This window comes from Dipodomys merriami, unplaced genomic scaffold, assembly GCF_024711535.1.
Source record: "Dipodomys merriami isolate MVZ:Mamm:240054 unplaced genomic scaffold, mDipMer1.0.p SCAF_722, whole genome shotgun sequence".
Classification (NCBI taxonomy): domain Eukaryota; kingdom Metazoa; phylum Chordata; class Mammalia; order Rodentia; family Heteromyidae; genus Dipodomys; species Dipodomys merriami.
This window is the reverse complement of record NW_027206316.1, coordinates 497536-522550: the sequence shown is the minus strand read 5'-3', so window position 1 is coordinate 522550 and position 25015 is coordinate 497536. Positions and strand designations below refer to the sequence as shown.

Sequence of the window (25015 nt, the reverse complement as noted above, 5' to 3'; positions counted from 1 at the left end):
GAACTATTTTTTTCCAGGCTACTACACACAATTAGCCTTGATTTTGAAATGTAATGCATTTCCAAATAATGTGTGTGTGTGTGTGTGTGTTAGCCTTAATTTTGAAGTGTAATACATTTCCAAATTGTGTGTGTGTGTGTGTGTGTATGTGTGTGTTTGGGCTCTTTAACTGAAATGTGTACTGACAGGTGGCTTTGCCCTGGGCCCTTCAGGAATCCTATGGCTTGGGAGGTAGAGCCAGTTGAAGGGTTTTGGGCAGATTGCATATATTTTGGCTGAGCAAGAAGTGAATTCCAATAAGACTTGGTAAGGATGGTTTCTCCATGACTCTTGACCACCCTGATCTGTGCTGCCTCACTGTGGCCCAGACTTTTCCAGTAGATTCACGGCCTAGTTCTTTCTATGACCACTTATGGAAGTCACCACTTACTTATTAACCATTTCTGACTAGGGGGAATGAGACTCTTTTTTCCATATGCTAGGTGATAAATTGGTGCTGAGTGTGTCAGATGCACACATCTACACACATTCAAGCAGTTATACTTAGAATGGAAGGTGGTCAGCAGCAGAGAAACAATTCTGTCAGCCACTGAATCCCATTTATTCTGGTGTGTGTCGCTTTTACAGTAAGTTGAATCAAATCTCATCGAAGCAAAGCTTTAGCCAAGGAGTGGGGGTGTTGTTACTACATCTGGCCTTCACTTATGGTCAGTGCTTTCTCAGTTCCATTCCTCACCTGAACCTGTTCTAGAAACCTCCCCTCCGTTCTGAAAATGCTTTATTTCCTCTAGGTGTTGGGGTTGTAGGTGATGATAATGCGCAAACCTAGCATGCATAAGGCCTTACTATTCCAGGCCCTCCGAGATAGGGGTAGGGATGAAGAAAAAAAAAAAAACAAGAAAAAGGAATTGGGAAGCATATCCTGTGTTTTAGCAGTACTTAGGGCTTGGACCTCACTGTAAATACCTTGGTGCTCCACCACTTGAGTCATGCCTTTAGCCAAGCTTTTTGCTGGTTATTTTGGGAGAAGGCATCTCCTACACTTCTCTGCCTATGCTTGCTTTGAACTGGGATTCTCCAGATTTCAGCCTCCTAAGTAGCAAAAATCATAAGTGTGAGCTACCTCTGGGTCTGGCTGAAGGAATTGTATACTTAAAATCCATATAAATATTTCATTTGAGCTATATAACACTCCATCAATCCATCATGCACCATCTATTCATCATCTATCCGTCCATCCATCCATCCATCCATCCATCCATCATGCATCATCTATTCATCATCTATCCACCCATCCAGTCAGCCATGTGACAGTCACTCTGATTATATTGTATATTCTTTGGTCAGAGGACTCTTTGTGAGGAGCATGGGAGTGAGTGCTGAATTGGAGGAAAACCTGTTAAAAGACAGCAGTAATTAAATATACTAAATGTATGCTTACAGTGTTTGTTTTTAGAGGAAGGAGTTCACTACTGATCTGAGTATTAAGGAGGATAACATGCCCATGGAATTCTGCAGGCAGTGTAAGGAAGTCTGAAAGGTCCTGTGCCACCTCTGCTGGGAGCTGGGCATTTGAATTGAGTGGGAAACAAAGCTAATGGATCTTAGGGGAGAGAAAGAGGCAGTCAGATTTCCCTGAGAATTCTTCACTCCCAGAGTGACCAAGAGGGTGATAGATTAGCTAATATAGCCAGCAGGAAGAGGCCCTGACCAGTGTGAACTGTGAATTTCTGTCTTTGAGGCCTACCCAGGTAAACACCATGGTCTCTGCTAGATCAATCAATGAAGCAGTGTGCTTGCTGTGAAAATGCCATTTGAAAACAGTTCAGCCCTCCCCTACAACACATTTCATGTGTTGATGCTAGGTCAGGAGGGGTGGACATTTGCTCCTGATGTTCACAACCAAGCATCGATAAGAGCGAACCCTAAAGGATTTGCTGATTGATTGGATTTGGGGAAATAGGGAAAGAAGGAGTCTTTGAAGTCAAAGCTTAATAAGGGTTCAAATCTCTTTCTGAGTATACCAGATGGGCGATTGGGGTAATTCAGTGATCTCCCCCCCTCCTCAGCTTTTACTTTTCTCAACCACAGGTGGTCTGAGCTGTACACTTCATGGTGTTGAGGTAGATAAATGTAATCCAATGGAGTGCCCCAAATGCATCAGATTGGCCAGTGCTGTTGATGTTATTGTTAATCATTTTGTAATTTCTACTCAGGTTTTTAATTCAGATACCCTCCTAGAATCACCTAGAGATCCACTTGGTTATTTCATTGCTCCTCCTAAAATCTCATTATTTTTGTTCCATAATTCCTTCAAGAATGCAGAAGTTCCCTGCTGGCATATAGACCAGGATAAAGTACAGTCAGTTCTAAATGAAAAGAACTGGAGTAATGAATCCTGTTACCAGTTGGTTTGCACTTCCCTAAAAGCCTTGGTAAACTGAGGCTTACATCTACTTCCACTTGAACCAACCTGAGATTCTGCTGTTTTATTATATTTTTACTTTGGAGGGAGAGAATGGATGTTGCTGAGATTCTCTCCTTTTTCTCTGTTCCAGTTTTCTGGGATGTTTATGAAGGATTTACTTCATTCAAGCTGGATTTCCTGTGATTGCATGATATGTCAAGCAATCTCAGGTGTTATAATCACCCTTTATGTATGTGTGTGTGTGTGTGTGTGTGTGTGTAAATGTGCTTGTGCATGTACTTGCCAAAACTGGATCTTGAACTCAAAGCCTCATGTTCTTGCTTACTTTTTTACTAAGGCTGTTGTTCTGCCATTAGAGCCACACCTCCACATTCATCTTTTTGCTAGTAAATTGGAGATAAGAGTCTTGCAGTTTTTTCTGCCTGTCCTGTCTTGAAACTGAGATCTGAGGATCTCAGCCTCCAGCGTAGCTAGGATTACAGCCATAAGCCACCTGCCTGGTGTATCATTGCACTTTGCACCACTTGGAACTTTCCAGTAGGTAGGAGATTATTGAAATTGGCTGTGGGCAGTGACAAGCTGTTAGATCTTTCTTCTTTGAGCTAGTTCATCAGATTGTCAGCCAGATTAGAAATCACTCCCAGCATAAAAAATAAAGAACTAAAAAGAGGATGAGTATGGCTCTAAGTGTATAGATCTTGTCTAGCTCAATTGTTCCAGAATAATGAATTATACCAACTTGTACTTTGCAAAGGGCCCTGTGCTAGAGGCTGACCTCATTCCCTTTCTGGTTGTTATTTCTGGTTATTGGTGGTTTGTTGGGCTACTTTTCCGCCTTCCACTCTTCTTTTCTTACAGGCTCGGCAGCTCCTGGTACAGCAGTTCATGTCCCCGATGCACTAGTTCCTTAGTAATGGCTTTTATGGTGGAATGGTTGGGGAAAAGAAAAAGCTTCATTGTAGACTCTAAGATGCCATAGAGAGAAAGACATATGGAAATGGGAGGTGTTGTCCTGGTGTATATTTGGAGAGTGGGATAGGTGGATTTCTGTCTCCCTCCCACAGCTGTTGTCCTGAAAAGCCATTTATCTGAGCCCTGTATGCAGATCTCCATTGGAACTAACATTTACACACTGTCTCTAGTATACACTTTCTAATCCCACCTTTCTGCTTGGACTCAGGCCCTGGGTGCTTTTCTTGATTTTTGCTCAAGGCTAGTGCTCTCCTACTTTGAGCCACAGTGCCACTTCTGGCTTTTTCTGTGCTTAATTGGAGACAAGTGTCTCACCGACTTTCCTGCCTGGGCTGGCTTTGAACCATAGTCCTCAACTCTCAGCCTCTTGAGTAACTTGGATTGCAGGCTTAAACCACCAGCACCTGGCCCACCTTCTGCTTTTTTTTTTTGTCTTGAAACTTTTGGTTTATTCCTGAATAATGTATTACAAATATGACACGGTTCTACTCTCTTTAATATATCCGGGTCTACTCTCTTTAATCCGATTCAGTTGGAAATATATAAATAGGCATAAACACCCATAATCCTTCTCCTTTCTAAGACACTATCCACATATGCTAGGGTATTATACAAGAGTATGTCATCCACAACTCTTCCTTCCAGTGATTTCTTTCCTTCTACTGCTTATCCAATGAAAAGTGAATAGACACTACTAAAACACCCTAGTAATCACTAACATGTACTACCGTCACCAACAACCATTCCTGTATGTGACCAATTCACCACAGCTTTCTCCTCTTGTGTTCTTAAAACTAGCACTTTGTAGGATTCCTGTTTGACATTGACAAGCCAGAGGTGATCATTTACTAAATACCTTCTACATAGGAGGAGACTTAGAGGGCCACAGCTGGCAGTGTGACTATCTAAGAAGAGAAGCTAAAACCAGCAAAGTCATTCTGCATCCTAAATCGGGTTCTGAGATTCTTCTCCCAGGCATTTAGAATATCTCTCAAGGCTTAAGACCCATCCTGCCCCAGGTCATTGTGTCAGGGGAGAGCTTCAGGTTGTAGGCCAGAGTTTGTGTCAGGTCAGAGGTCCTGGTGTCCTGTCACCGTCTTGGTGTCACTCTGCTGTATCCCAGTGTCCTGGACATCAGGAGCCCCCAGAGGAGGAGAGCAGAAGTCTTCATGACAGCCCCGCCTCCTGCTCACAGACAGGCCCTACATATGCACAACATGCCCACCGGAAGACCAGGGCTCCAGAGGACAGAGGCATTTCTGGGTCAAGCCCCACATCTGTGCCCCGTGTCCCCATCCTCGACCATCCTGCTTCTTTCTCCCTTCCCCTGCCCCAGCTTCTGTGGGTGAAGCAGGCATGTCTGACCACACCAAGGGAGGGCCAGGTTGGGGGGGGGGGCTCCTACACATGTGGTTATCTCGGCAGAGAGCACCATGGCCTCAGTCATTTATGTCTCTAGGATATAATTGCATATTATTTTCCTAGTAGCTATCAAGGGTTTCAGTGAACTATGGAAACTTGAGCTGTGGAAACTTGATCGTATCTTGGCTCTTTCCAGGCTGCTGTGCTTTATCCTGATGCTTGAGTGGCTGAGCTGCGCCCACCTCTTTGAAGCCAAGCAGCACATACAGCCAACCCCAAAGCTGAGTCTAATGAGTTCACTCTGGAAGCAGAGCAAATCTGGGTCCTTGGGTCTCCTGCCTCTCCCAGGGCCTTTTGCTCTCTCAGGGTTGGGGGTGCTGCTGTGGCTGAGTGTATACATGTGCTATTTATCCTTCCTGTACATCAGGGGCAACCTCTGTTCTAATTATGCATCCTGAAGCTGGAGGCAGACCTGAACCCAGATCCCACCAGTTTCTTTATCCCCACACGCCCTTCTTTCTCTGGGGCCAAAGTAATTCTTTGAGTCTTCTGGAACTTTCCAGTGGTCCCTAGGAAGCCTGACTGGATGTCTTTTGATCTCTTCCTCTTATACAATCACCAATATTCTGCCTTGATAACCTTACCTAATTCAAGCATCCCCTTCTTCCGGCAACCCCACTTCTAAACCCAATAGTCAAGTTAAGCACCTTCCTCTAGGTGCAAAGCTGCTCTGGGGAAAGGTGTGTGTGTGTGTGTGTGTGTGTGTGTGTGTGTGTGTGTGTGTGTGTGTGTGTGTGTGTGTGTGTGTGTGTGTGTGTGTGTGTGTGTGTGTGTGTGTGTGTGTGTGTGTGTGTGTGTGTGTGTGTGTGTGTGTGTGTGTGTGTGTCCCCTTTAGGAAAAGATTGGCAGATTACATTTTTTTTAATTGGGTCTTGGGGCTTGAACTCAGGTACTCTACCACTTTGAGGCACAGCACCACTTCTAGTTTTCTGGTGGTTAATTGGAGATAGAGTCACAAGGACTTCCATGCCTGGGCTTGCTTTGAACCATGATCCTCAGATCTCAGCCTCCTGAGGAGCTAGAATTTAGAAGCATGAAGCAGTAGTCCAGGTTAATCATTCTTCACTTGTTGGAGAAGCAGCCAAATAAGCACATTGCTACTTGTTTATATTAACAGCTTTACAATGAGATTAACATTGAGGGACTCCAGTCTTGGATCCCAGCCAATTGTAAGTTTATTGCTAGTGTAAAATTTACTATGTGTTTGTGTAGCGGGTTGTTCTATGTGCATGGGACATTCAGGAAATGTTTACTGAATGAAAAGTATCCTAAAGGTTTGTGAGAGACGGTTGAGCTGTGAGAGATCCTTTGGCTTGAGTGCTGTGTGATGGCTTGTGATCTAGTTCTCAGTCACTGTTGGGTGACAGATGGTCTCAGAAGCTTAGCTTTGCCCTCCCTGGGGTATGCTGTGGGAATGATGGAAGGAAAGAGAGGTTGAGACTTAATATCCATTCACAGGTTTCAAAAGCCTCTAATGTAAGATTCTAGGTGGTTTTCTCTATTTTCCCAATTTGAATACCATGGTAACTTTATTCTTTATGGTCTCAATGCTGCTTCAAAATTACATGATATTTTCTTCCTGGGTATATTATCTGGTTCAATGCAGAAATCATATAGCAGGGTGAGAATTCAAAGGAATCACTAAATGATACAGGGCAATTTCTGGAGCTTACACTTGAATGTAGGGAAAGGTATATTGGGGGAGGGGGGTTGTTGGCAAGGAGATATCATTGGCATACCAACATCACTTTATTTTTTTAATTCTTTTAAATTTTATTAATTTTTTTTTTTTGGTTGTGGGCCTTGAACTCACAACCTGGGTGTTTTCCCTGAGCTCTTTTGCTCAAGACTAGCACCTACCACTTTGAGCCACAGTACCACTTCTGGTTCTGGTGTTAATTGAAGATAAGAGTCTCATGGGCTTTCTTGCCCTGATTGGCTTTGAACCGCAATCCTCAGATCTCAGCCTCCTGAGGACATGTTTCACCTTCCTAATGTTTATTTTCGTTAAAGTTCGTTGTACTTGTTCTCAGGAACTTTATTATGGTCCTTCACACATGCACCTATGGTAGTTTAATCAGATCTATCACATATTTAGGTACAGGATTTGGTATGTGTTTACTTATATGTTTATCTTCTAGGTCTAGCAACCAAGTATGAGAGTGAATTTGTGTGTACTGGTTATTTCTGAGCTAGGGTCTCACTTCGTGCCCAGTCATGTGCCTAGACTGTCATCTGCCTGTTTTCTTTAAGTTTTCACTTGTTGATAACACATGAGTATCACTTTACCCAACTCTCAGTGGTGAAGGTAACTGGAAAACTTTCCTGCCTAAACTGGTCCTGAAAAGTTATCTGCCTAATGTCAGCCTCCAAAGTAGTTAGGATTATGGGCATGAGCCACCTTCCTTGGCCATTCATTTCCTTATTCAGACATTTTTTAAGGGACAGTGAAGTGTTTAGACAGAGAATGTAAGAAGTAAGTGGATCTCTTTGGAGGTGCCATTATATAATACCTTACTACATATCAGGTCTATTCTAAGATGCTTACCTCATTTGTGACCCTCATTTGTTTATGGCATTGTGTTTACTTAGGGACAGAAAACAGGAGCATTGAGAAGGGAAATAATAGGTCTAATGTTACAAAGTCAGGGAATGAAAAGCCTGGGGTTCAATCTCAAGAGACTTTTTACAAATTTTTATTTTTGCAATTTGGGGTTTGAGCCTAGGACTTGATGCTTGCTAGTTAGGTGCTTTCCCACTCAAGCTACATCTTGAGCCCTTTTTGGTTTGTCGTTATTTATTATTGTTATTATTATAATACTGTTAACACAATATTATATTATTTATAATATATTACATATTTATAAATGTTATAAATTATATAATACAATAATAAAATACTAGGTCTTAAACTCAGAGCCTAGAACTTTTGCTTGACTTTTTACTAAAAGTTGGTGCACTACCATTTGAGCCACAGCTCCACTTCTGGCTTTTTGCCAGTTAATTGGAGCTGCAAGTGTTTTAGATTTGTCTGCTTGGGCCAGCTCTGAGTCATGATCCTTAGATCTCAGCCTCCTGAGTAACTTGGATTATAGGTATGAGCCACCAGTGCCCTTCATGCTTAGGCTAGATGGGACCAGAGGCTATTTTTCTAAAGTCACTCAAAAAAAAAGTAAGTGTCATGTCACCTCAAATGGCTTTGTGGTATCTAGCATCCCTAGAACATTCCACTGGCAAGGCCTAACCCAGGCTTTCTTCCTGGGTCTGGCACACTGGGCAGTGGTGAGATCCATGGGTGGATGTCACTGCAGAGAATTGAGCCTGCAATGTGCAGTTGCTAACAGGTGTGTGGTCTACCAGCGAGGCACTGCCAGCTTCAGCACACAGGAGTCAAGGTAGAAATGTGGGCAGCAGAAGCCTGGAGAGTCCTGAGGTGCGTCTGGGGGCTGGGTGAAGTCCTGGAGGCGGTATCAAGGCTAACATGCTGGAGCAGGTGGTTCAGCTGCCAAGAGCAGCCAGGCCTGTCATGGTGAGATGAGGTGTGTGAGTGGCAGGGTTGGGTCGGGTGTGTGTGGGGGGAGGCTCTGATGGACAGCAGCTGGGCAAGTCTTCTGACAAGGAGCCTCCTGCCAGGCTGGCCTGGCCACCTCCTCAATAAACAGCCAGGGGATCCCCAGGGGTCTCTATGCCTTAAGTGGGGAGTGGTCATGATGTTTAAGAGATAAGGGAGGCAAAAAGAGAGCAGAGCTTATAGCAAGGAAGAAATACAGAGGTTGGAAGGGGCTTAGCTGGGCTCTGGTGGCTCACACCTGTAATCCTAGCTACTCAGAAGGCTGAGATCTGAGGATCATGATTCAAAACCAGCATGGGCAGGAAAGTCCATGAGACTCTTATCTCTTATTAACCCCCAGAAAACGGGAAGTGGAGGTAGAGCGTTAGCCTTGAGCAAAAAGGAGCTCAAAGACAGCTCTCGGGCCCTGAGTTCAAGCCCCACAACTGACAAAACAAAAAGAAAGCAACTGGATGTGCATAGGATCAGAATGTGTGATGTCAGTTCTAGAATTTATGAAAATTTTTATTAAAAGTGTGAGAGAGAGGCCGCCGCTGTTGGCTCACGGCTGTAATCCTAGCTACTCAGGAGGCTGAGATCTGAGGATCGCAGTTCAAAGCCAGCTTGGGCAGCAAAGTCCATGAGACTCTTATCTCCAATAAACCACAAGAAAACTGGAAGTGGTGCTGTGGCTCAAGTGGTAGAGTGCTAGCCTTGAGCTGAGGAGCTGAGGGACAGTGCCCAGGCCCAGAGTTCAAACCCCACGACCAACAAAAAATTAAAAAGAGAGAGAGAGAGAGAACCATGGGGAGGAAGAAGAGGAGAAAGAGAAGGAGAAAGTGATGGAGGAGAAGACTAACATTTATTTCTGAGGAAGAGGGAGTCATGCCAGCAAATGGCTTATAAACTAAAGATGTAGTTTAGAAACAAACTGCCAAAAAAAGAAAATCCTAAATGTGGCCATTTTCATAAATCTCTTTATTTTATGAAAAGTAAGCAGAAATATTTTTGCTTAGGAAATGTGGTGTCTGGACTTACTGTCTTCTGTCAGTTATATCAAGAACTCTTGGAAAATAGAGCTAAAAAAGAAAGTTCTTTAAAAGAAAGCTAACTCCTTGAAAATGATGATTCTTACATGGTATACTGCTGATAGATTCATGTTTTTTGTTTTTTTTTTGGTCCGTTGTGGGGCTTGAACTCTGGGCCTGGGCACTGTCCCTCAGCTCTTCAGCTCAAGGTGAGCGCTCTACCACTTGAGCTACAGTGCCACTTCCGGTTTCCTGGTGGTTTATTGGAGATAGGAGTCTCACGGTCTCTCCTGCCCGGGCTGGCTTTGAACCGATCTCAGCCTCCTGAGTAGCTAGGATTACAGGTGTGAGCCACCAGCGCCCGGCAGATTCATGTTTTAAAAATAAAATTTTCCAGCCAGGAACTGATATCTCGGGCCTATCATCTTAGCTGTTGAGGAGGCTGAGATCTGAAGATTGAAGTTTGAAGCCAGCCAGGGCAGGAAAGACCCTGAGACTCTTTATTTCTAGTTAATCAGCAAAAAGCGGGAAGTGGAGGTGTGGTTCAAGTGGTAGAGTGTCAGGCTTGAGTGAAAAAGCCACGTGAGAACAAGGCCCTGATGTTAAGCCCCAGCACACACACACACACAATTCCCAGAATAATCTAAAATAAAGAACAAAGACTTGTCTGCTGTAAAATGATCTTCCTGTGGATAACAGGAAGGACGTGCGACTTGGGAACTACTGCTTAGATAGAAGCCTGGCCACTAATGTGCTAGTCCTGCAAAATCAGCTCTTTTGAAGCTGCAAACACAGCTTTGGAAACAGAAGGTTTAAGGATTAGCTATGGCGTGTGTAAGTTATGAAAACTTACTGAAGGAGTTAAGTAATTTTGATCCAATATTCTAAATCCAAATACTTTCCAGTTGATTGTAGGAATTCACTTTTTAGGTTTGTGGAATACAGGGAATAGAACCAGTTTGTTTCTCTTAGACCAGAATTTCTTTGAGGCCTTTTCTTTCCCTCAGGTGAAAGGCAGATTTCTCAGTGAGTCTACAGAAAGCTAGCCACATATTATGCAGGGTGCCCCAGGCCTTGAAGAGCTGGCAAGGTAGGCAGGAATATTTGTGTGTAAGCAGGCAAATGTTCAAAAATACGACCCCTGGAAAAGACTTCTGACTGATTTTACTGGTCAGACAAGGAGCGCATGTCATCCTGAGGGCCTTATGCAGGCAGAGATAAAGCGGTGGGACTAGATGAGTGTGGTCTGTGTGGGAGCTTTGCTCAGGGTTGGCTCTTGGACAGAGGCACAATAGCTCACCTATTTGGTACAATAGCCATGAGATGGCTGTGGTACTGGTGTCTGGTTTATCATCTGCAGGCTACACAATGTTCTTCCAAGTTGAGCCTCCTGTGATTCCCAGAAGACTGATTCTGTGCAGAGTGGAGTGGCAGCTTTTGTGTCTGCCAGCTTGTGGTAGGAGCTGCTTAGGTCCACCGAGCCATGGTACATGTGGTAGGAAATAGGGAATATGCTGATGGATTCAAGCTCTCCTTAAAGATATTTTTTCTTTATGTCAGGTGCTAGTGGCTCATGCTTGTAATGATAGCTACTCAGGACACTGAGATCTGAGGATCATGGTTCAAAGCCAGCCAAGACTACAGAGTTCATGAGACTCTCATCTCAATTAACCACCAGAAAATTAGACATGGAGCTGTGGCTCCAAGTGTGTAGAGCACTAGCCTTGAGTACAAAAGCTCAGGGACAGTGCCTAGGCCCTAAGTTCAAGCCCAGGACAACCTCCCCCCATATACACACCACACACACACACACACACACATAAATCTAGGAATTTTGTTTTGTTTAACAGAGATCTACTGAGTCTCTGGTTAGATTTGATTGGCCCCTACATACTGGGGTAGCCAAGACCAAAGGATGGAAGGTGAGGGAGTCATGGAGATGAATTAAGATGACTTGTTCTCAAGGGACAAGAAGAAAAGGGAGAGATACAAAGTCCTCCAGGGTGAGTCAGTTATTGTACTAAGTACAGTTAGAACAGTTCCATCTCTGTGGGGAGGGCTGGGAGGATTGCTCTGTCATGGCAATATCTCACTGTTACAAGGGGGGGCAGAAGAAAGACAGGGACATTTCAGCCGAGCCAGTGGCATAAGTGTGGAGAAGGGACTTTTCCATTTTTCTTTTTACTATGAGAAGTATATTGAGCTTGTATAAAATAGGATTTCCTGAGCCCAGATGATGGGAGGTCTTGTATGTGAAACTTAGAGATTTCAATGTTCTAATCATCATTCAGAATCCATGATGGATTTTACAACAACAGAGAGGCGTGAGCAAAATTGAGGAGGGGGGTGGGAGCTATTTTGTCCAATCAGTTGGCATGGTAATTGGAGAAAATGAGAGCAGCGAGTTGCAGGGTTGTTTTCAGGGATCTGCTGATGGAATCCTGAGAGCAAAAGTGGTAGGAAGAGTGAGGGAATGAACATGGAAGATGCAGCTGTGGAAGGAGTGACAAGGAGATTTGGTGTCTTGTGTTGATTTAACAACAGAGTATGTCATCAGCAACTTATGGAAGCCATTACTGGAGATGGGCTGGTGCTCAGGAAGGCTCTGAGGTTGGGAAAGCAGAATAAAAGCTCCAGGATGTGTGTGTGTGTGTGTGTGTGGTGGTGTGTGTGTGTGTGTGTGTGTGTGTGTGTGTGTGTGTGTGTGTGTGTGTGTGTGTGTGTGTGTGTGTGTGTGTGTGTGTGTGTGTGTACTATAACCATCATCCTACCTTGAGATGAGAGAGGCAGGAGATCAGATGATAAGGGGTGGGGAGATTGAAGATGGAAGTAAAAGTCAATGTTTCTCCTGGGCTGCAGTGCAGCCACAGTGAGAGCCAGCGAAGGTGTTGGGGTGGGGTGGGGAGGTGGGAGAACCCGGTGTACTGCTGGGGCATGTGGAGGCCCAGGGAACTGGGTGTGATGACTTATGCTTGTACATTTCATCAGTTAATGAAGCAGAGTTTAAATGCTCCAACAGTGAGATGTTTAAGACTGTTTGGAAACAAAACCACAGACTTAGAATAATAGTTAAGTCAATAAGATCCACAAACTGATTGATGAAAGAAGACAAGAATGGAAATCTAAGGTCAGATCTGAAAATGTTGCTGGAATTAGGGTGGTTGAGGGGCTCACATTTGATTGGAGCAGATAGAAGTACCAGAAAATGGACCCTAAGGCCAAGCCCTGTCCCTACAGTCATTTTAATTGGCTAGCTTCCATGGTCCTTATGTAACGCTCATTTTAATTGACTAGGCTGCATGGTCCTTACATAACAGTCATTTTAATTGGCTAAGCTACATGGTGGGTAGCTGCCATTCCTTATGGCCTTGACTTTTTTCTTTAATCATTCTGTATTGAGTCTCTAAGCTTTGTACTTCGGTGGTTTTTATTCATTTCATATATCCAAGTTCAGAATATTCTAGATACAATAGAACCCCAGAGACATCTGTCTTTTTAAACTTGATTCTGTATCTATGAATCAGACTTTAATTAAAACTCACAGTATGCTCTGAAAAGCCTCACCTAAAAAGCTGAATTGGGGGAAGAGTTGTGTTCAAAGTCTTGTCCTACCTCAACAACAGTCTCCTTCTCTTCTGATCTGTTGATTCCATGTAATTTAAGATCAAACCTCAGCCTGGTTATTTATACTTTATTTTTTGAGGGTGCAAGAAGTCAGATTTGGCAATAGGAGAGTCCCTGATGAAGCTTACCACATCTGACATTCTGGAGGGGTGTGTGGCAGCTAGAAGCACAAAATTATTGTCTTTACAAAATTGTTGTGTCCTGGGAGATGTTTTGTTCCTAAAGCTCCTCTGACATTTAATTGTGAGAACTCATCTGCCACTTTGCTCACAGTGAGAGCCATAACCAGCTGACCAGTCCTTGCTAAGACCAAGGACTTGTGCATGGAATGTACCACTATAGGCCTCTGTCACCACTTCCATTCTTGTTCTAGAGGAAACCAACTCAGGATGTCAAGAACGCCCCCTCCAACCCTCAGTCCTGAATCTTCCCACTTACAGTGATTAGTTCTGGAGGACATTGCTTCAAATGAAATAAATCATCCCCCTAAAAAAGGGAAATAATACATGTTTTCACTTACCTATAAAAGCTAAAAAGGTTAGTCTTGAAGTACTAGGGAATAGAACCATGATTACCAGAACATGAAAATGAGTGGTTGGGAGTAGCTGGGGGTGGGGTGGGGGAGTGAAGTTGGATAGAAGAGGTAACATGTTTTGGTGCTGGGTTTGAACACAGGACCTCATGCATACAAGTGTATATTGTACCACTGAGCAATACCCCCAGTTTAGAAGGAATAACTATAAAAGTTAACCCATTATGGGTCAAAGGTGATTGATGTTGGGCAGGGATGTAAATGGGGACTGTGGGGTAATGTATACGGTGAAGAACAGATAGAGACAAATATAGAGACACAATTTACATATATATGCATTCAGTATATATATATAAACACATATACTATATATGAAGGTAACAATGAAACCCACTCAACACTGCAAACAGGAGGTTCAGGCAATGTGATAATAAAACAAAGGGTGAACTTGTTCAAAGTATATTGTGTCCATCTATGGCATATAATAATGAAATCCCCCTGTATTATATACATGTGTGCTAATAATAAGTAGAAAAAAATGATTAATTATATGCTTCAAAATAGCTAGCAGAAATGTGCCAGTGGATAGGCCAGTGGATAGACACTCATGTGCCTCTGGTCTGTACCATGCCTGTATCTCACCCCATGAATAGGAACAAGGCCTAGGCAACAATTAAGATAAACACAAACAAAAATATTTAAATAAATTAAAAATGTGAAAACACAGATATTCTTGTTTTCTCTTCTCTCAGGAACTGTGTTTAGCAGAGTTCTGGGCAGAGGCAGACACTGTCTTGATGATGTTGAGGTAGCGAAGTGTAGGTCACCTGCTGCACAATGAGGTGAGGAATTGCACAGGAGCTACAGGGGTTCTGGGGGAAGACTCTATGGACAGTGCTCAGAATTCCCCAGTAGAGCAGATGGAGTGACATTGTTTCCACACAAGTATATTCTGGGGATAAAAAGCTCTTTGAGTAACAGGAGAGGAAAAAAGAGGCCTCTCCCTTTCTGGGGTGTTTCACTTTTAAAAGTTAATTCCTATTTAACTTACAGCTATTCAAGTTCCTAACAGCCCTAGGGATGTGGAAGTTTAGTCTGCAAGACAGATATACTAGTGGGGCAGACTAAGGAAGTACTGGATGACAATGCAGACAAGTTGACAGAACTAGGAAGTGAACTTACCCTATTGTCAGAGAGGCAGGCATAGACCATGCTTCTACATTGATACATATGTAGAAACACACACACATTCACATATATATGTGTACACATCAAGAAAAGCATATATACATATATATATACATATATATGTATATATTTGTGTGTATATACATATACATATATGTATAAGTATATATATATGTATACATATATGTATATATATATATATGTATATATGCTTTTCTTGATGGGCACATCTGAAAATCCAGGACCATGCATTGTATTTCTTGGTTTTCTCTTCCTGTCTTCACCATCCGTTTCTCATTTGATTTGTTCTCTTCGTGTACATAGTCATACCTGACCTTGGAGACAGTGTCTGTTCACATCCCAAATAGAAAGAGTTTGGACATCTCTGGGCCCGTGCCTGTAATCCTAGGATTGCAATCCTGCAATCCTAGCTACCCAGGCGGCTGAGAGCACATTCTCCCCACAGAGCAGGGATCAAATGCGCTACTCAACACTACCAAGCTTCTTGATGAAGTCAGGGTCTCACTAAATTTTTTTTCCAGGCTCCTCTGAAAGTGAAAGATCCTTCAGTTTCTCCAACCCCTCAATCACTGGTTTCAAATTGCTGCCTGGGTACATGGGATTACATGAATGTGTTCAATTTCTATTTCATATCCTAATTTGATTAATTTTGAAGAAATAATAAATAAAATAATTTACATATCAGATGGATGGCTCCAAGTGTTCATTTATTCTCCAGTGATGGCTTACTATTTAGCAGGATTACATTAGATACTATAGTTGAACAGGATGAGATTTCAATTCACTAACTTTCCTTCAGATCAGTCCCATTCAGTTCAGAATCTTCCTAGGAAATAGGAGACAGAGACACAAAGGTCAAGGAAAGCAATATTCTAAGTCCTCTACTGATGTATGGGGTCACAGGCACAGGCTATCTCAGTTCTCATGTCTGGCCTCTTCAAAGATGCCTATGTATGGGGTCCTTTTGGAAGATGGGTAGACTTTTGACAAGTGCTGGAAGGTCACTGTATGAAGGGGGAGATGTGTGAGCAGTGAACATGGGTTAGTGTCAGCCAGAGTCCAGAGAGGGCCTCCTCATTAGAGAGAGTTAGAGGATGGCTGAGAGAGAGTTAGATGGTGTGGTTGGCTAAATATGTTCTGCCAGACTATGCAAGAATAGCATGGAAGTGCTACTCAAATTCAGTTTGGGCCTGGTGCCAGTGGCGCACACCTGTAACCCTAGCATCTCAGGAGGCTGAGTTCTGGGGATCTTGGTTTCCAGCCAGTAGTCGAGGCAGGATAAGGTAAGACTTGCCACCAATTAGCCACCAAAAAAGCTGAAAGCTAAGCAGCATTTCAAGTGGTAGAGCACTAGCCTTGAACAAAAAAGCTAAGGGATAGCACATAGGCCCTGAGTTCAAGCCCCAGGACCAGCATACACACACACACACACAAAAACCCTGAAACAAACAAAAAGTTTAACTAGATGCTTGAGTTTCTGTTATGTTAATCTGGTTCATTGTACATGCATCTTATAATGATTTACTCATAAAGTGAGAACAAGGATAAGGTGTGGAGCTGAGCTCCTCAGGGCTTCAGGATGCTATGTGCCAGGATGCATGGCCACAGTGTGAATGAGAAAGCCTTTGCAACACTGGCCTCCTGGGCCTGACAACTGTGCCAGCTCATGGCAAGCTGTGTGAGCTGGCACGGGCACAACTTTCTCCTTAGCAAGATGGAATACCAATGTCCACCTCACCAGACTGTAGGGAAGACCTTAGGGAAGATATAAAGGACTTGGTAGAGATCATGGCCCACAGTAGCTTCTCAACAGATACCTAGATGAAGATACAGCCATGTTGGCATCCTGGCCTGGTGGTGGTCTCCTTATTCAGAAATCTTTGCTATATTTTCCCCTTTCTTTATTTGTAAATATCTCCAGGAACTTTTAATTTCTACAGATTAGACTATGAAGGGAATGCTACTTCTTATCTCCTACAGATAACAATTCAAACCAAAAACCAGTGGCTTTATATGCTATGTATTTTCACATAGGTACTTTTGCAAGAGGAAAAGGGTCTTTTTTTTTTCATTTGATTTTATTTTTTTGTGAACATACTGTACAGAGGGGTTACAATTACATGGGCAGGATAATGCGTACATTTCTTATCAAGCATTGCAGCCTCCTCCTTTGTTTACCCTTCACATCCCTTCCCAGCTTCCCCCCCCCCCCGCACCCCCCCACCCAATCCTCCCCCACTCCCCCCCGCCCCCACACCAACGTTGTAAAGCTCATTTTCGACATGACAACTTGTACTTCTCATTGTTGCAACAGGTCCACCTGTATCCTTAAACCACTTGTTTTTCCCCATCTCCTCCACAAGTTATACTGACATCAAATATAGTGAAAGCAGGGGTTATACTGTGGGGGAGGGACATACAAAGCAACAAAGAGATAATCTTATAAATGCATTAGAAACAAATGCATGAAAGAAAAAAAAACATTGAAATACATATCTAAGGGTTCATTTTCCTAACATCACATTATCTGACCTTTTCAGCTTGACTCATAGATATACTAGATATTGCAAATAAGGGAAACCATGGGACCTATGTTTCTTTGGGCCTGGCTTACTTCACTTAATATAATTTTTTCCAAGTTTTTCCATTTCCTAACAAATGGGGCAATGTCATTCTTTCTGATGGAGGCATAAAATTCCATTGTGTATATATACCACATTTTCTTGATCCATTCATCTACTGAGGGGCATCTGGGTTGGTTCCATATCTTAGCTAAGGTAAATAATGCTGCAATAAACATAGTTGTGCTGGTAGCTTTAGTGTGGTCTTGTTTGTAAACATTTGGGTAAATGCCCAAAAGTGGGATTGCTGGGTCATAGGGGAGCTCTATGTGGAGTCTTGTGGAACCTCCATACTGCTTTCCAAAGTGGTTGAACAAGTTTACATTCCCACCAACAATGAAGTAAGGTTCCCTTCTGTCCACATCCCCTCCCGCATCTGTTGTTGTTAGAGTTCTTGATTTTTGCCATTCTAACTGGAGTGAGGTGGTATCTCAATGTTGTTTTGATTTGCCTTTCTTTTATGGCTAGGGATGTGTCTATGGCCATCCTTCTTTCTTCTTCAGAGAAGTTTCTCTTTAAGTCTTTAGCCCACTTATTTATTGGGCAGTTGTTTCTTTGAGGATTTGTTGTTGGGGGATTTAATTTTTTGAGTTCCAAGTATATTTTAGATATGAGACCTTTGTCCGTTGTATGGCTAGTGAAGATCTTCTCCCAATCCGTGGGCTTTCTATTGATCTTGCTAGCTATGTCATTTGCCCTGCAGAAGCTCTGCAACTTCATGCAATCCCATTTGTCCAACCTTTCTTTGATTTGTTGTGTTTCTGGGAAATTTCGGCCTGAGCCAAGGAGACCTATGGTTTCTCCTATTCCATCCTGTAATGTTTTCAGAGTGTCTGCTTTGACTTCGAGGTCTTTGATCCATTTGGAGTTGATTCTGGTGCAGGGTGATATATAAGGATCTAGCTTTAGTTTTCTACAAGTAGTTAACCAATTTTGCCAGCACCATTTACTGAAGAGGCTGTCTTTCTTCCATTCTATTGTTTTAGCTCCCTTATCAAAGATTAGATGGCTATAGGTCTGTAGATTCATTTCTGGGTTTTCAATTCTATTCCATTGGTCCTGAGGTCTGTTCTTATGCCAATACCAAGCTGTTTTGATTACTATGGCTTTATACTAGAGTTTGAAATTTGGTATTGATATTCCTCCAGCAGTGTTCTTTCCATTGAGGAGCGTTTTTGCTATTCGGGGTCTTTTATTGTTCCATATGAATTTTTGGATTGCTTCTTCTATTTCCTTGAAGAATGAGGTTGGAATTTTGATAGGTATCGTGTTGAATTTGTAGATAGCCTTGGGAAGTATTGCCATTTTCACGATGTTAATCTTGGAAAAGGGTCTTAAGTCTAATCAATTCCTCTCATGAGTAATCTAATATTTGGATTTATCTTTTCTCCTATACCTGGGTTCTCAATTGAAAGTGAAGTATGACCTGAATATCTATAACTCAAGAATGGTTCATTGGGGGCTGGGAAGGTGGCTCAGTGGTAGAGCGCTTGCCTTGCAAGCCTGAGGCCCTGGGTTTGATTCCTCAACACCACATAAGCAAAAAGAAAAAAGCCGGAAGTGGCGCTGTGGCTCAAGTGGTAGAGTGCTTGTCTTGAGCTGAAGAGCTGAGGGACAGTGCCCAGGCCCAGAGTTCAAGTCCCACAACCGACAAAAATAAAAAATAAAAAGAATGGTTCATTGGTAGCTAAGGGTCTAGATGGCACCGTCTTAATAAACATAATTTCAGTGGTGAGTGTAATATGGTCAGGACAAAGCCATTATTTTTAGAATCAAAGAGTGGTCAGAATTTGTCTTTCTTGTGATTTGATTGCTTTCACCTTTAAATACTAGGAAGTCATTTTAGCTCCTGTGGACAATTTGCATCCATCGACACTCAACAAGACACTGTCTACAATGAGGATACAGGCAGGACTTAAATGAGTTTCCTTCCTTCCATATCTTCTTGGAAAGAAATGACAGAGGCAGGATGTTTTCCTTGATCAGGTAAGAGGAGGTGCTAATGTTGTAAATTAAAACCAGTTGGTCAGATCCAGAGAAGCCACATTTTGAGAGGCCAAATTGGGAGTCTTCATTAAAAAGTTGACATCTACAGGCAGACTCCTGTCACAAAGACTTGCAGTCCTGTGAATACACTTACATTATTAGAAAACTGAGCCATGAGAGCAGAGAGGAAAGAAAGACCAGAAAAACCATACCAACAACCCATATGAACCACAATGGAAGGCTGAAGTGGGAGGCCATGTTGATCAGAGGAGAGTCAGGATATGGACACAGCACACTAGGCTTGGCTTAAAGGCTTCTGAGCTGTCTGCCCTAAAATAGTGTCACGTCAGGGGACAGGGCACAGGAAACTCAAGTCTCTCCCAAGTTCAGAGCACGGAATTGAAAGGTCCAGTAACATATCATCCAAGTCCCCACCCCTGCCTCTCCCAATTCAGGCATGCCCAGCACCTGGGGGGGGGGTGGGAATTCCTCTTCCTTCACCTGGAAGTCAAGATGGCCCCAGTTAAACCCAGTATGCTATCCACTATGTGGCCATGATGGAACTGGTTAGACCCAGCATCCCTACTTCACTAAGATGCCAGAGACTGAGAGAATTGCAGTTTGACTCCAGCCTGTGGAAACAGTTCTGGAGATCTGGCTTTCACAGTTTTAAACACAAATGGGGTCAGATTAAGGTGGACTGACCCCTCTTGACAAACTCAGTCACGCTGACCACTATCATTAAAAGCTGGAGTTTATTGGATGGACAGGCTGGTGTTAACTCAACTTGGGAGTGAGCAGCCCCAAACTCAAGTAGTTCAAGGTTTATAAAGGCAAAACATGCATTCTGTTAGAGTAGGTGCAAGCAAGCTGCTGTAGAGAAGTGAACCTTAGCAGTTATTTTGCAAGTGCATAAACCACAAACATTTCTGCAACAATTAAAACCATAAATGTCCCTGTAACAATCTCATGACCATTAGATGACATGCTCTGTGCAGTATTTTAGAAGCACAGCCCCTGTGTTCCTTCCAGGTTGTTTGTATGCTTGGCCTGCTGGGCATTTTTTCTACTGGAACTCTGGTATTGTGAAGTAAACACAAAGGGGAAGTGCTATTGCCATGGCTGCTTTCTTCAACTGTTTAATAGAGCAAAGATAATAAATCTTCCTGTAGCTGGCATAAGTGCCCAGTAGGGCAACTATTGAGGAATTATTTGAACTCAATAAAATGATGGGTAAAGAGGACTTACATTACCTAGGGCTCTGCCATTTGACTAATTTGCTTTCTGTGATCTATGTCTGCTTATTTGCATGTTTTCTTTCATCAGTGTACTTAGGGATTTAGGCAGGTACTTGCTTTGGAAGAACTGTGATTTTGGTTTGACTGTCTTTAGCTCTTCTTGCAGCTCAGCAGTGTCTCCCTCCCTGGAGCACTGCCCTGGGTCTGGTGTGACCTCTCTTTGATTTTCCCCCAGGGTCCTGCAGTTGTGCATGGTGACTCCAGTCCCTCCCAGCAGATTGAGGGTGGATTCCCTGCCTGCACAGAAGCCAGCCAGCAGCTTCCCATATAGATCAAGGCTGTTGCACAGGAGACGTTTCAACACTCAGATTTCAAGGCTTGTGGAATGGTCCGTGAGAACACTTCCAAACCTAGCCCCGAGCGGGACCTGTTCTTCCTCATTCTGCAAAAAATGATCTCCAAGCCTGAAAAGATTTCATCTTCAAGTAGGATATGTGGAAGTCTCTGCCATTAACTAAGGCAAAGAAAAGCACCCACAAAAACCATGTTATTACTAAGAAATTATTTTAACAGACTATTAATATTTTTTTTTTTTGTTTTTGGGTCCGGTCGTGGGGCCTGAACTCTGGGCCTGGGCACTGTCCCTCAGCTCTTCAGCTCAAGGCTAGCACTCTACCACTTGAGCCACAGCACCACTTCCGGCTTTTTTCTTTTTGCTTATGTGGTACTGAGAAATCGAACCCAGGGCCTCAGGCATGCAAGGCAAGCGCTCTACCACTGAGCCAACTTCCCAGCCCCAGAGACTATTAATATTTTAACTTAATATTTTAATCTAAATCACCCACCCACCCACATTCCCTAATGGGTAATCCATGACATTTGAAATGTGCAATGCATTCCCATGATGCACTGGAAAATGTGATTGGAGTGCAGGCATCTTGGCTGAAGAAAGGGCAGCCTAGGATAGAGCCCGATGCCCAGTTCTGCTGGAGGTCTGGGGCTCAGGAATGGCAAGATGTCCTCATCTTCTGTCATCATGGTTGCCTTATAGATGTTTGGGGCACTGATATAATGGGTTGAGTGTGCACAAGGCTTGGGTGAGCAGCCCCAGTGCACGCTGGGTGTGTGGCTGCCACTCCCACTGCTGAGCTGCTCACAGGTCTCCAACTGGGAGCTGCTATTGCTGCTGAGCTCTCTGCTTGAGGCCTGGGAACTGAATGGAGGGACTGCCTTAATTCCAGGGCTTCTCTGAGCACACAGGGCTGTCCACACCCACTGCCCCTAGGCCTGAGGCGGCCTTCGTTATTCTGCTCACATCCAAGTAGCCATTTGCCCAATCTTCTGAGTGAGGTCCACCATGGAACCCCAATGAAGAAAGTGAGGTGGGCAGAGCTCAGGCCACACCAGCCAGACACAAGGGGCTGTGTGGCAGGAGGTGGGAGGGCAGCCCCAGCTCATTGGGCTGCCTGTCCCACCACCCAGTCCCTGGTGAGTCCCTGGCCCTGCAAGCCTATGTGCTTACTTTCTGGAGGGCTTCCTCAGGGGAGGGCTCCTCTTGTTGTTCCAGCTCAGGAAGCCTGCCCTGCGGGGAGGCTCCAGCTCCCTGGAGAGCTTGGAGCTAAGACAAGGAAGTGGCTGTGAGAACAGCAGGCTCCACACTGGGGCTCCCTCCCAGGGCTCCTGGGGACTCAGAAGCCCAAGCACCCTGCCTTCAGCAGGTCTCAGGGGGAGCTTGACTCAGGGTATAAGTTCTCAGGGGCTGGCACGGGGATCCCCATGTCTGTTGCCTTCACTGTCTACCCCAGCTCACCTTTCTAATTCACTTAGGCGGTTCATATTGTTGAACTAAGACAGAAGAGTCAGGTCAGGAACCACGTGGAGCTCCTGACATGCGCTCTGCAGTTTCTTGATCATTGCAATCACTTTGTATTCCTGGTTGAGAGAGAGGACAGAAGGGTGATGGGCCTGGAGGAGTGCAGGGTAGGCCAGGCAGTAGACTTTGGGTCTCTCCATGGTCTCACTCCTGTCTCTCTCTCACACCCTCTGCTCATGTCTCTACTGAGATCAGGTGTCCACCCCCAGGAAGCTATCCTAGATTCCTGGCTCAGCGCCCCATCTCCCGTCGTCTGGACCCAATGTGGCCATCTACAGAGGCAAGGGACCTGCACAGACGGCCACCTGCAGTGGAAGGTGCCATTTTCTCACCTCTCCTAGTCTTTGCCTTGCAAGGCAAAGAATCAATGTGCTAGGAAAATACTGCTTGAACCCCGAAGGCTGCCTTACCACTTGGTGCCCCACCAAGTCTGTCCAGCAGAGGGCAGGCTAAGTGCACAGCTGGACTAGGATTGTTCTCAGTCTAGGGCAGGGATGCCAGGGGCCTGAGGACAGGTTGCTCACTGCTCAACTCTCTGTGGACATGGCAGAGACTGAGGCTTCAGTGACAAGGCCATGCTATTCCCACATGCTATGTCAGCTTGAGCACCTGCTGTCACACGGCCACCCTCACTGACCTCTCTCTGAGACATGGCCAAATGTCATCAGCAGCACTGAGGTCTGGGGGCATGGGGCATCAGAAGTAGCATTGCTGTGGGACTCTGGGGCTGGGGAGGACACGGGCTCTTGCTGGAGGTCAAGGGGCAGCATGAGGCTCTTTGTCCCCACTCTGCTGCCTCTGGCAGCATTGAGCATGGGAGTAAAAGGCTTTCATTCTCTAACCATTTAATCCTCCAGAGTCCCTTCTTTCCATGGGGCGTGACAGCTTTGGCTTGGTCCTTTAGATCTCAGGCTCCTTGTGACCATCAGCACTGTAGCCCTGGGCAGGCTAGAGAGCCTGGCAGGGCCTGTCTCCAGGGTGGATGTGGACATTTGCATGCCCTAAAAGATGTTTCTGTGGCTGCCTGGTCTGGAGGAACCCGCTGACCCCCGTGACTGGCAAGGCTTCCCTCCTGGGATGGGAAGGCCACCCAGAAACCAAGCCAGGGCCTGGCTTGGCGGTGCCAGGCAGGCAGGTTGTAGAGAGGCAGCCTCATCACAGGCCACACTCAGGAGGAAAGCTTGACAGGGAGACCTCTAGAGTCTCCCTGGAGGAGGGGCAGAGACAAGATGACAGATGGGAGAGGGCGAGAGAGGGGAGGAGTGTGAATGCATTGCCCATTTTGGGGCAGGACTTCATCCTAATGGGAACAGAGCTGTGCAAGGAGATCCACTGTGATCCTAAGGTCACATGGTTTGGAGCCAAGTCTTGAGGGGAAACCTCCAGTTTCACCCCAATTTCCAGTGTGGTTTTGTTTGGAAGAGCACTGCACAGACGGGTGTGGGCATGTTGTGTCCGAAGGAAAAAGTATGGCACAAAAGGAATCCCAACCACACAGGCAAATCCTAAGCAAGGCCATAGGTGTCTGAGTTGGGCAGAGCCGCAGTCCCGGCCATGGGGAATTGCCACTGGGCTCCCAGATGAGGGATGCTAGGCTGAGGAAGCAAGGGTTGCCCAGGAGAAAGGTGCACCCACCTGCCAACCAATCTCCACGTCTTCTTCAGGCCTTGGAGCTGGCTGCTGTGCATAGCACACATGATGGGAACAAAGGTGGAGCTATTTTTCAGAAAGTGGCACTCCTATGGGTGAGGAAGGGGTGAGGTGAGCTGTGGAGGGAGCTCCTTGTGGTCCTGCTTTGGCCCTGGGGCTGAGCCTTTGTTCCTGGGCTGAATGCGGAGATCATAGGGGAGAGGGTGGAATGGCAGTGGAAGCAGAGCAGGAGTGCACACAGTGCAAGCCAGGGCAGAGCACAAGGAGGGCTTGAGGGTTCAGGCAGTGGCTATGAGTGGGCAGGCAGCCCCCTGGTGGGAGTGGGAAAGGGAAGAAGGGTCCCTGGGCCCCTCCTGCTCATACCAGAGCCACCTCTATCCAGTGCTGCACCACTTGGGCTCTCTCTGCTGCCTCCATGCTGTGGTCCCCGAGGCACGTGCTGATCACACAGCTGGAGACCTGCTCACAGTGCTCCAGTATGGGAAGCAGAGTGGGTGCCAGGCGCTCCACACACTCTTTCTGGTCAGGTCGTATGTACACGTATCTCAAACAGTGATAAAGGACGAGTCTTTTGAACAGTTTCTGCAGAGAGGAAACAAAGGGTCAGCGTGACTCTGCCCTGAGGCAGGTGTGGTAGTAGAGGTGCAAAGGAAAGCCCGCACGCCCAGCCCTGCCAAGCTACTCACCACCGCCATGAGGGACAACTGCTTCACCTTCAGGTCGGGCAACCGCTCTTGCACTCGAGCTGTCTCCTCAGCATGGTCTGATTCCATCATGGAAATTCAGGATTGCTCCCTGGACGAAATCTGCACTCTCAGGGATCTGAGTCGATATCTGCTGGCCTGTCTGCATTGCTAGATGGTGGGCAAGCAGGCTCTGGCT

At 45.0% G+C, this 25015-nt stretch overlaps 1 protein-coding gene across 4 annotated transcripts; it reads right to left on the bottom strand.

The window, feature by feature from the left end:
* Window positions 1-17020: 17020 nt before the first annotated feature.
* Window positions 17021-24909, bottom strand: LOC138818260 (ral guanine nucleotide dissociation stimulator-like). 4 transcript variants are annotated; one of them, XM_070009269.1, is made up of 4 exons: window positions 24820-24909; window positions 24497-24715; window positions 24119-24222; window positions 17021-19510 (listed from the first exon to the last, which is right to left on the bottom strand). In XM_070009269.1, the coding sequence occupies exons 1-4, from the start codon at window positions 24907-24909 to the stop codon at window positions 19399-19401; spliced, it is 525 nt and encodes a 174-aa protein (XP_069865370.1). In that variant the 3' UTR covers window positions 17021-19398. The 4 variants fall into 4 exon arrangements, with proteins under 4 accessions (XP_069865370.1, XP_069865371.1, XP_069865373.1 ...); XM_070009270.1 differs by lacking the exon at window positions 17021-19510 and adding an exon at window positions 22456-22542; XM_070009272.1 differs by lacking the exons at window positions 17021-19510; window positions 24119-24222 and adding an exon at window positions 22456-22542.
* Window positions 24910-25015: the final 106 nt, after the last annotated feature.

Excerpts from the sequence above, each read along its gene's own strand:
- LOC138818260 (XM_070009268.1), bottom strand. The coding sequence starts at position 24,909 with ATGATGGAATCAGACCATGCTGAGGAGACAGCTCGAGTGCAAGAGCGG. Across the intron at positions 24,716-24,819 it reads AGTTGTCCCTCATGGCGGTG|AAACTGTTCAAAAGACTCGT; the intron begins GTGAGTAGCTTG and ends TCCTCTCTGCAG. Across the intron at positions 24,223-24,496 it reads ACTGGATAGAGGTGGCTCTG|GAGTGCCACTTTCTGAAAAA; the intron begins GTATGAGCAGGA and ends CCTCACCCATAG.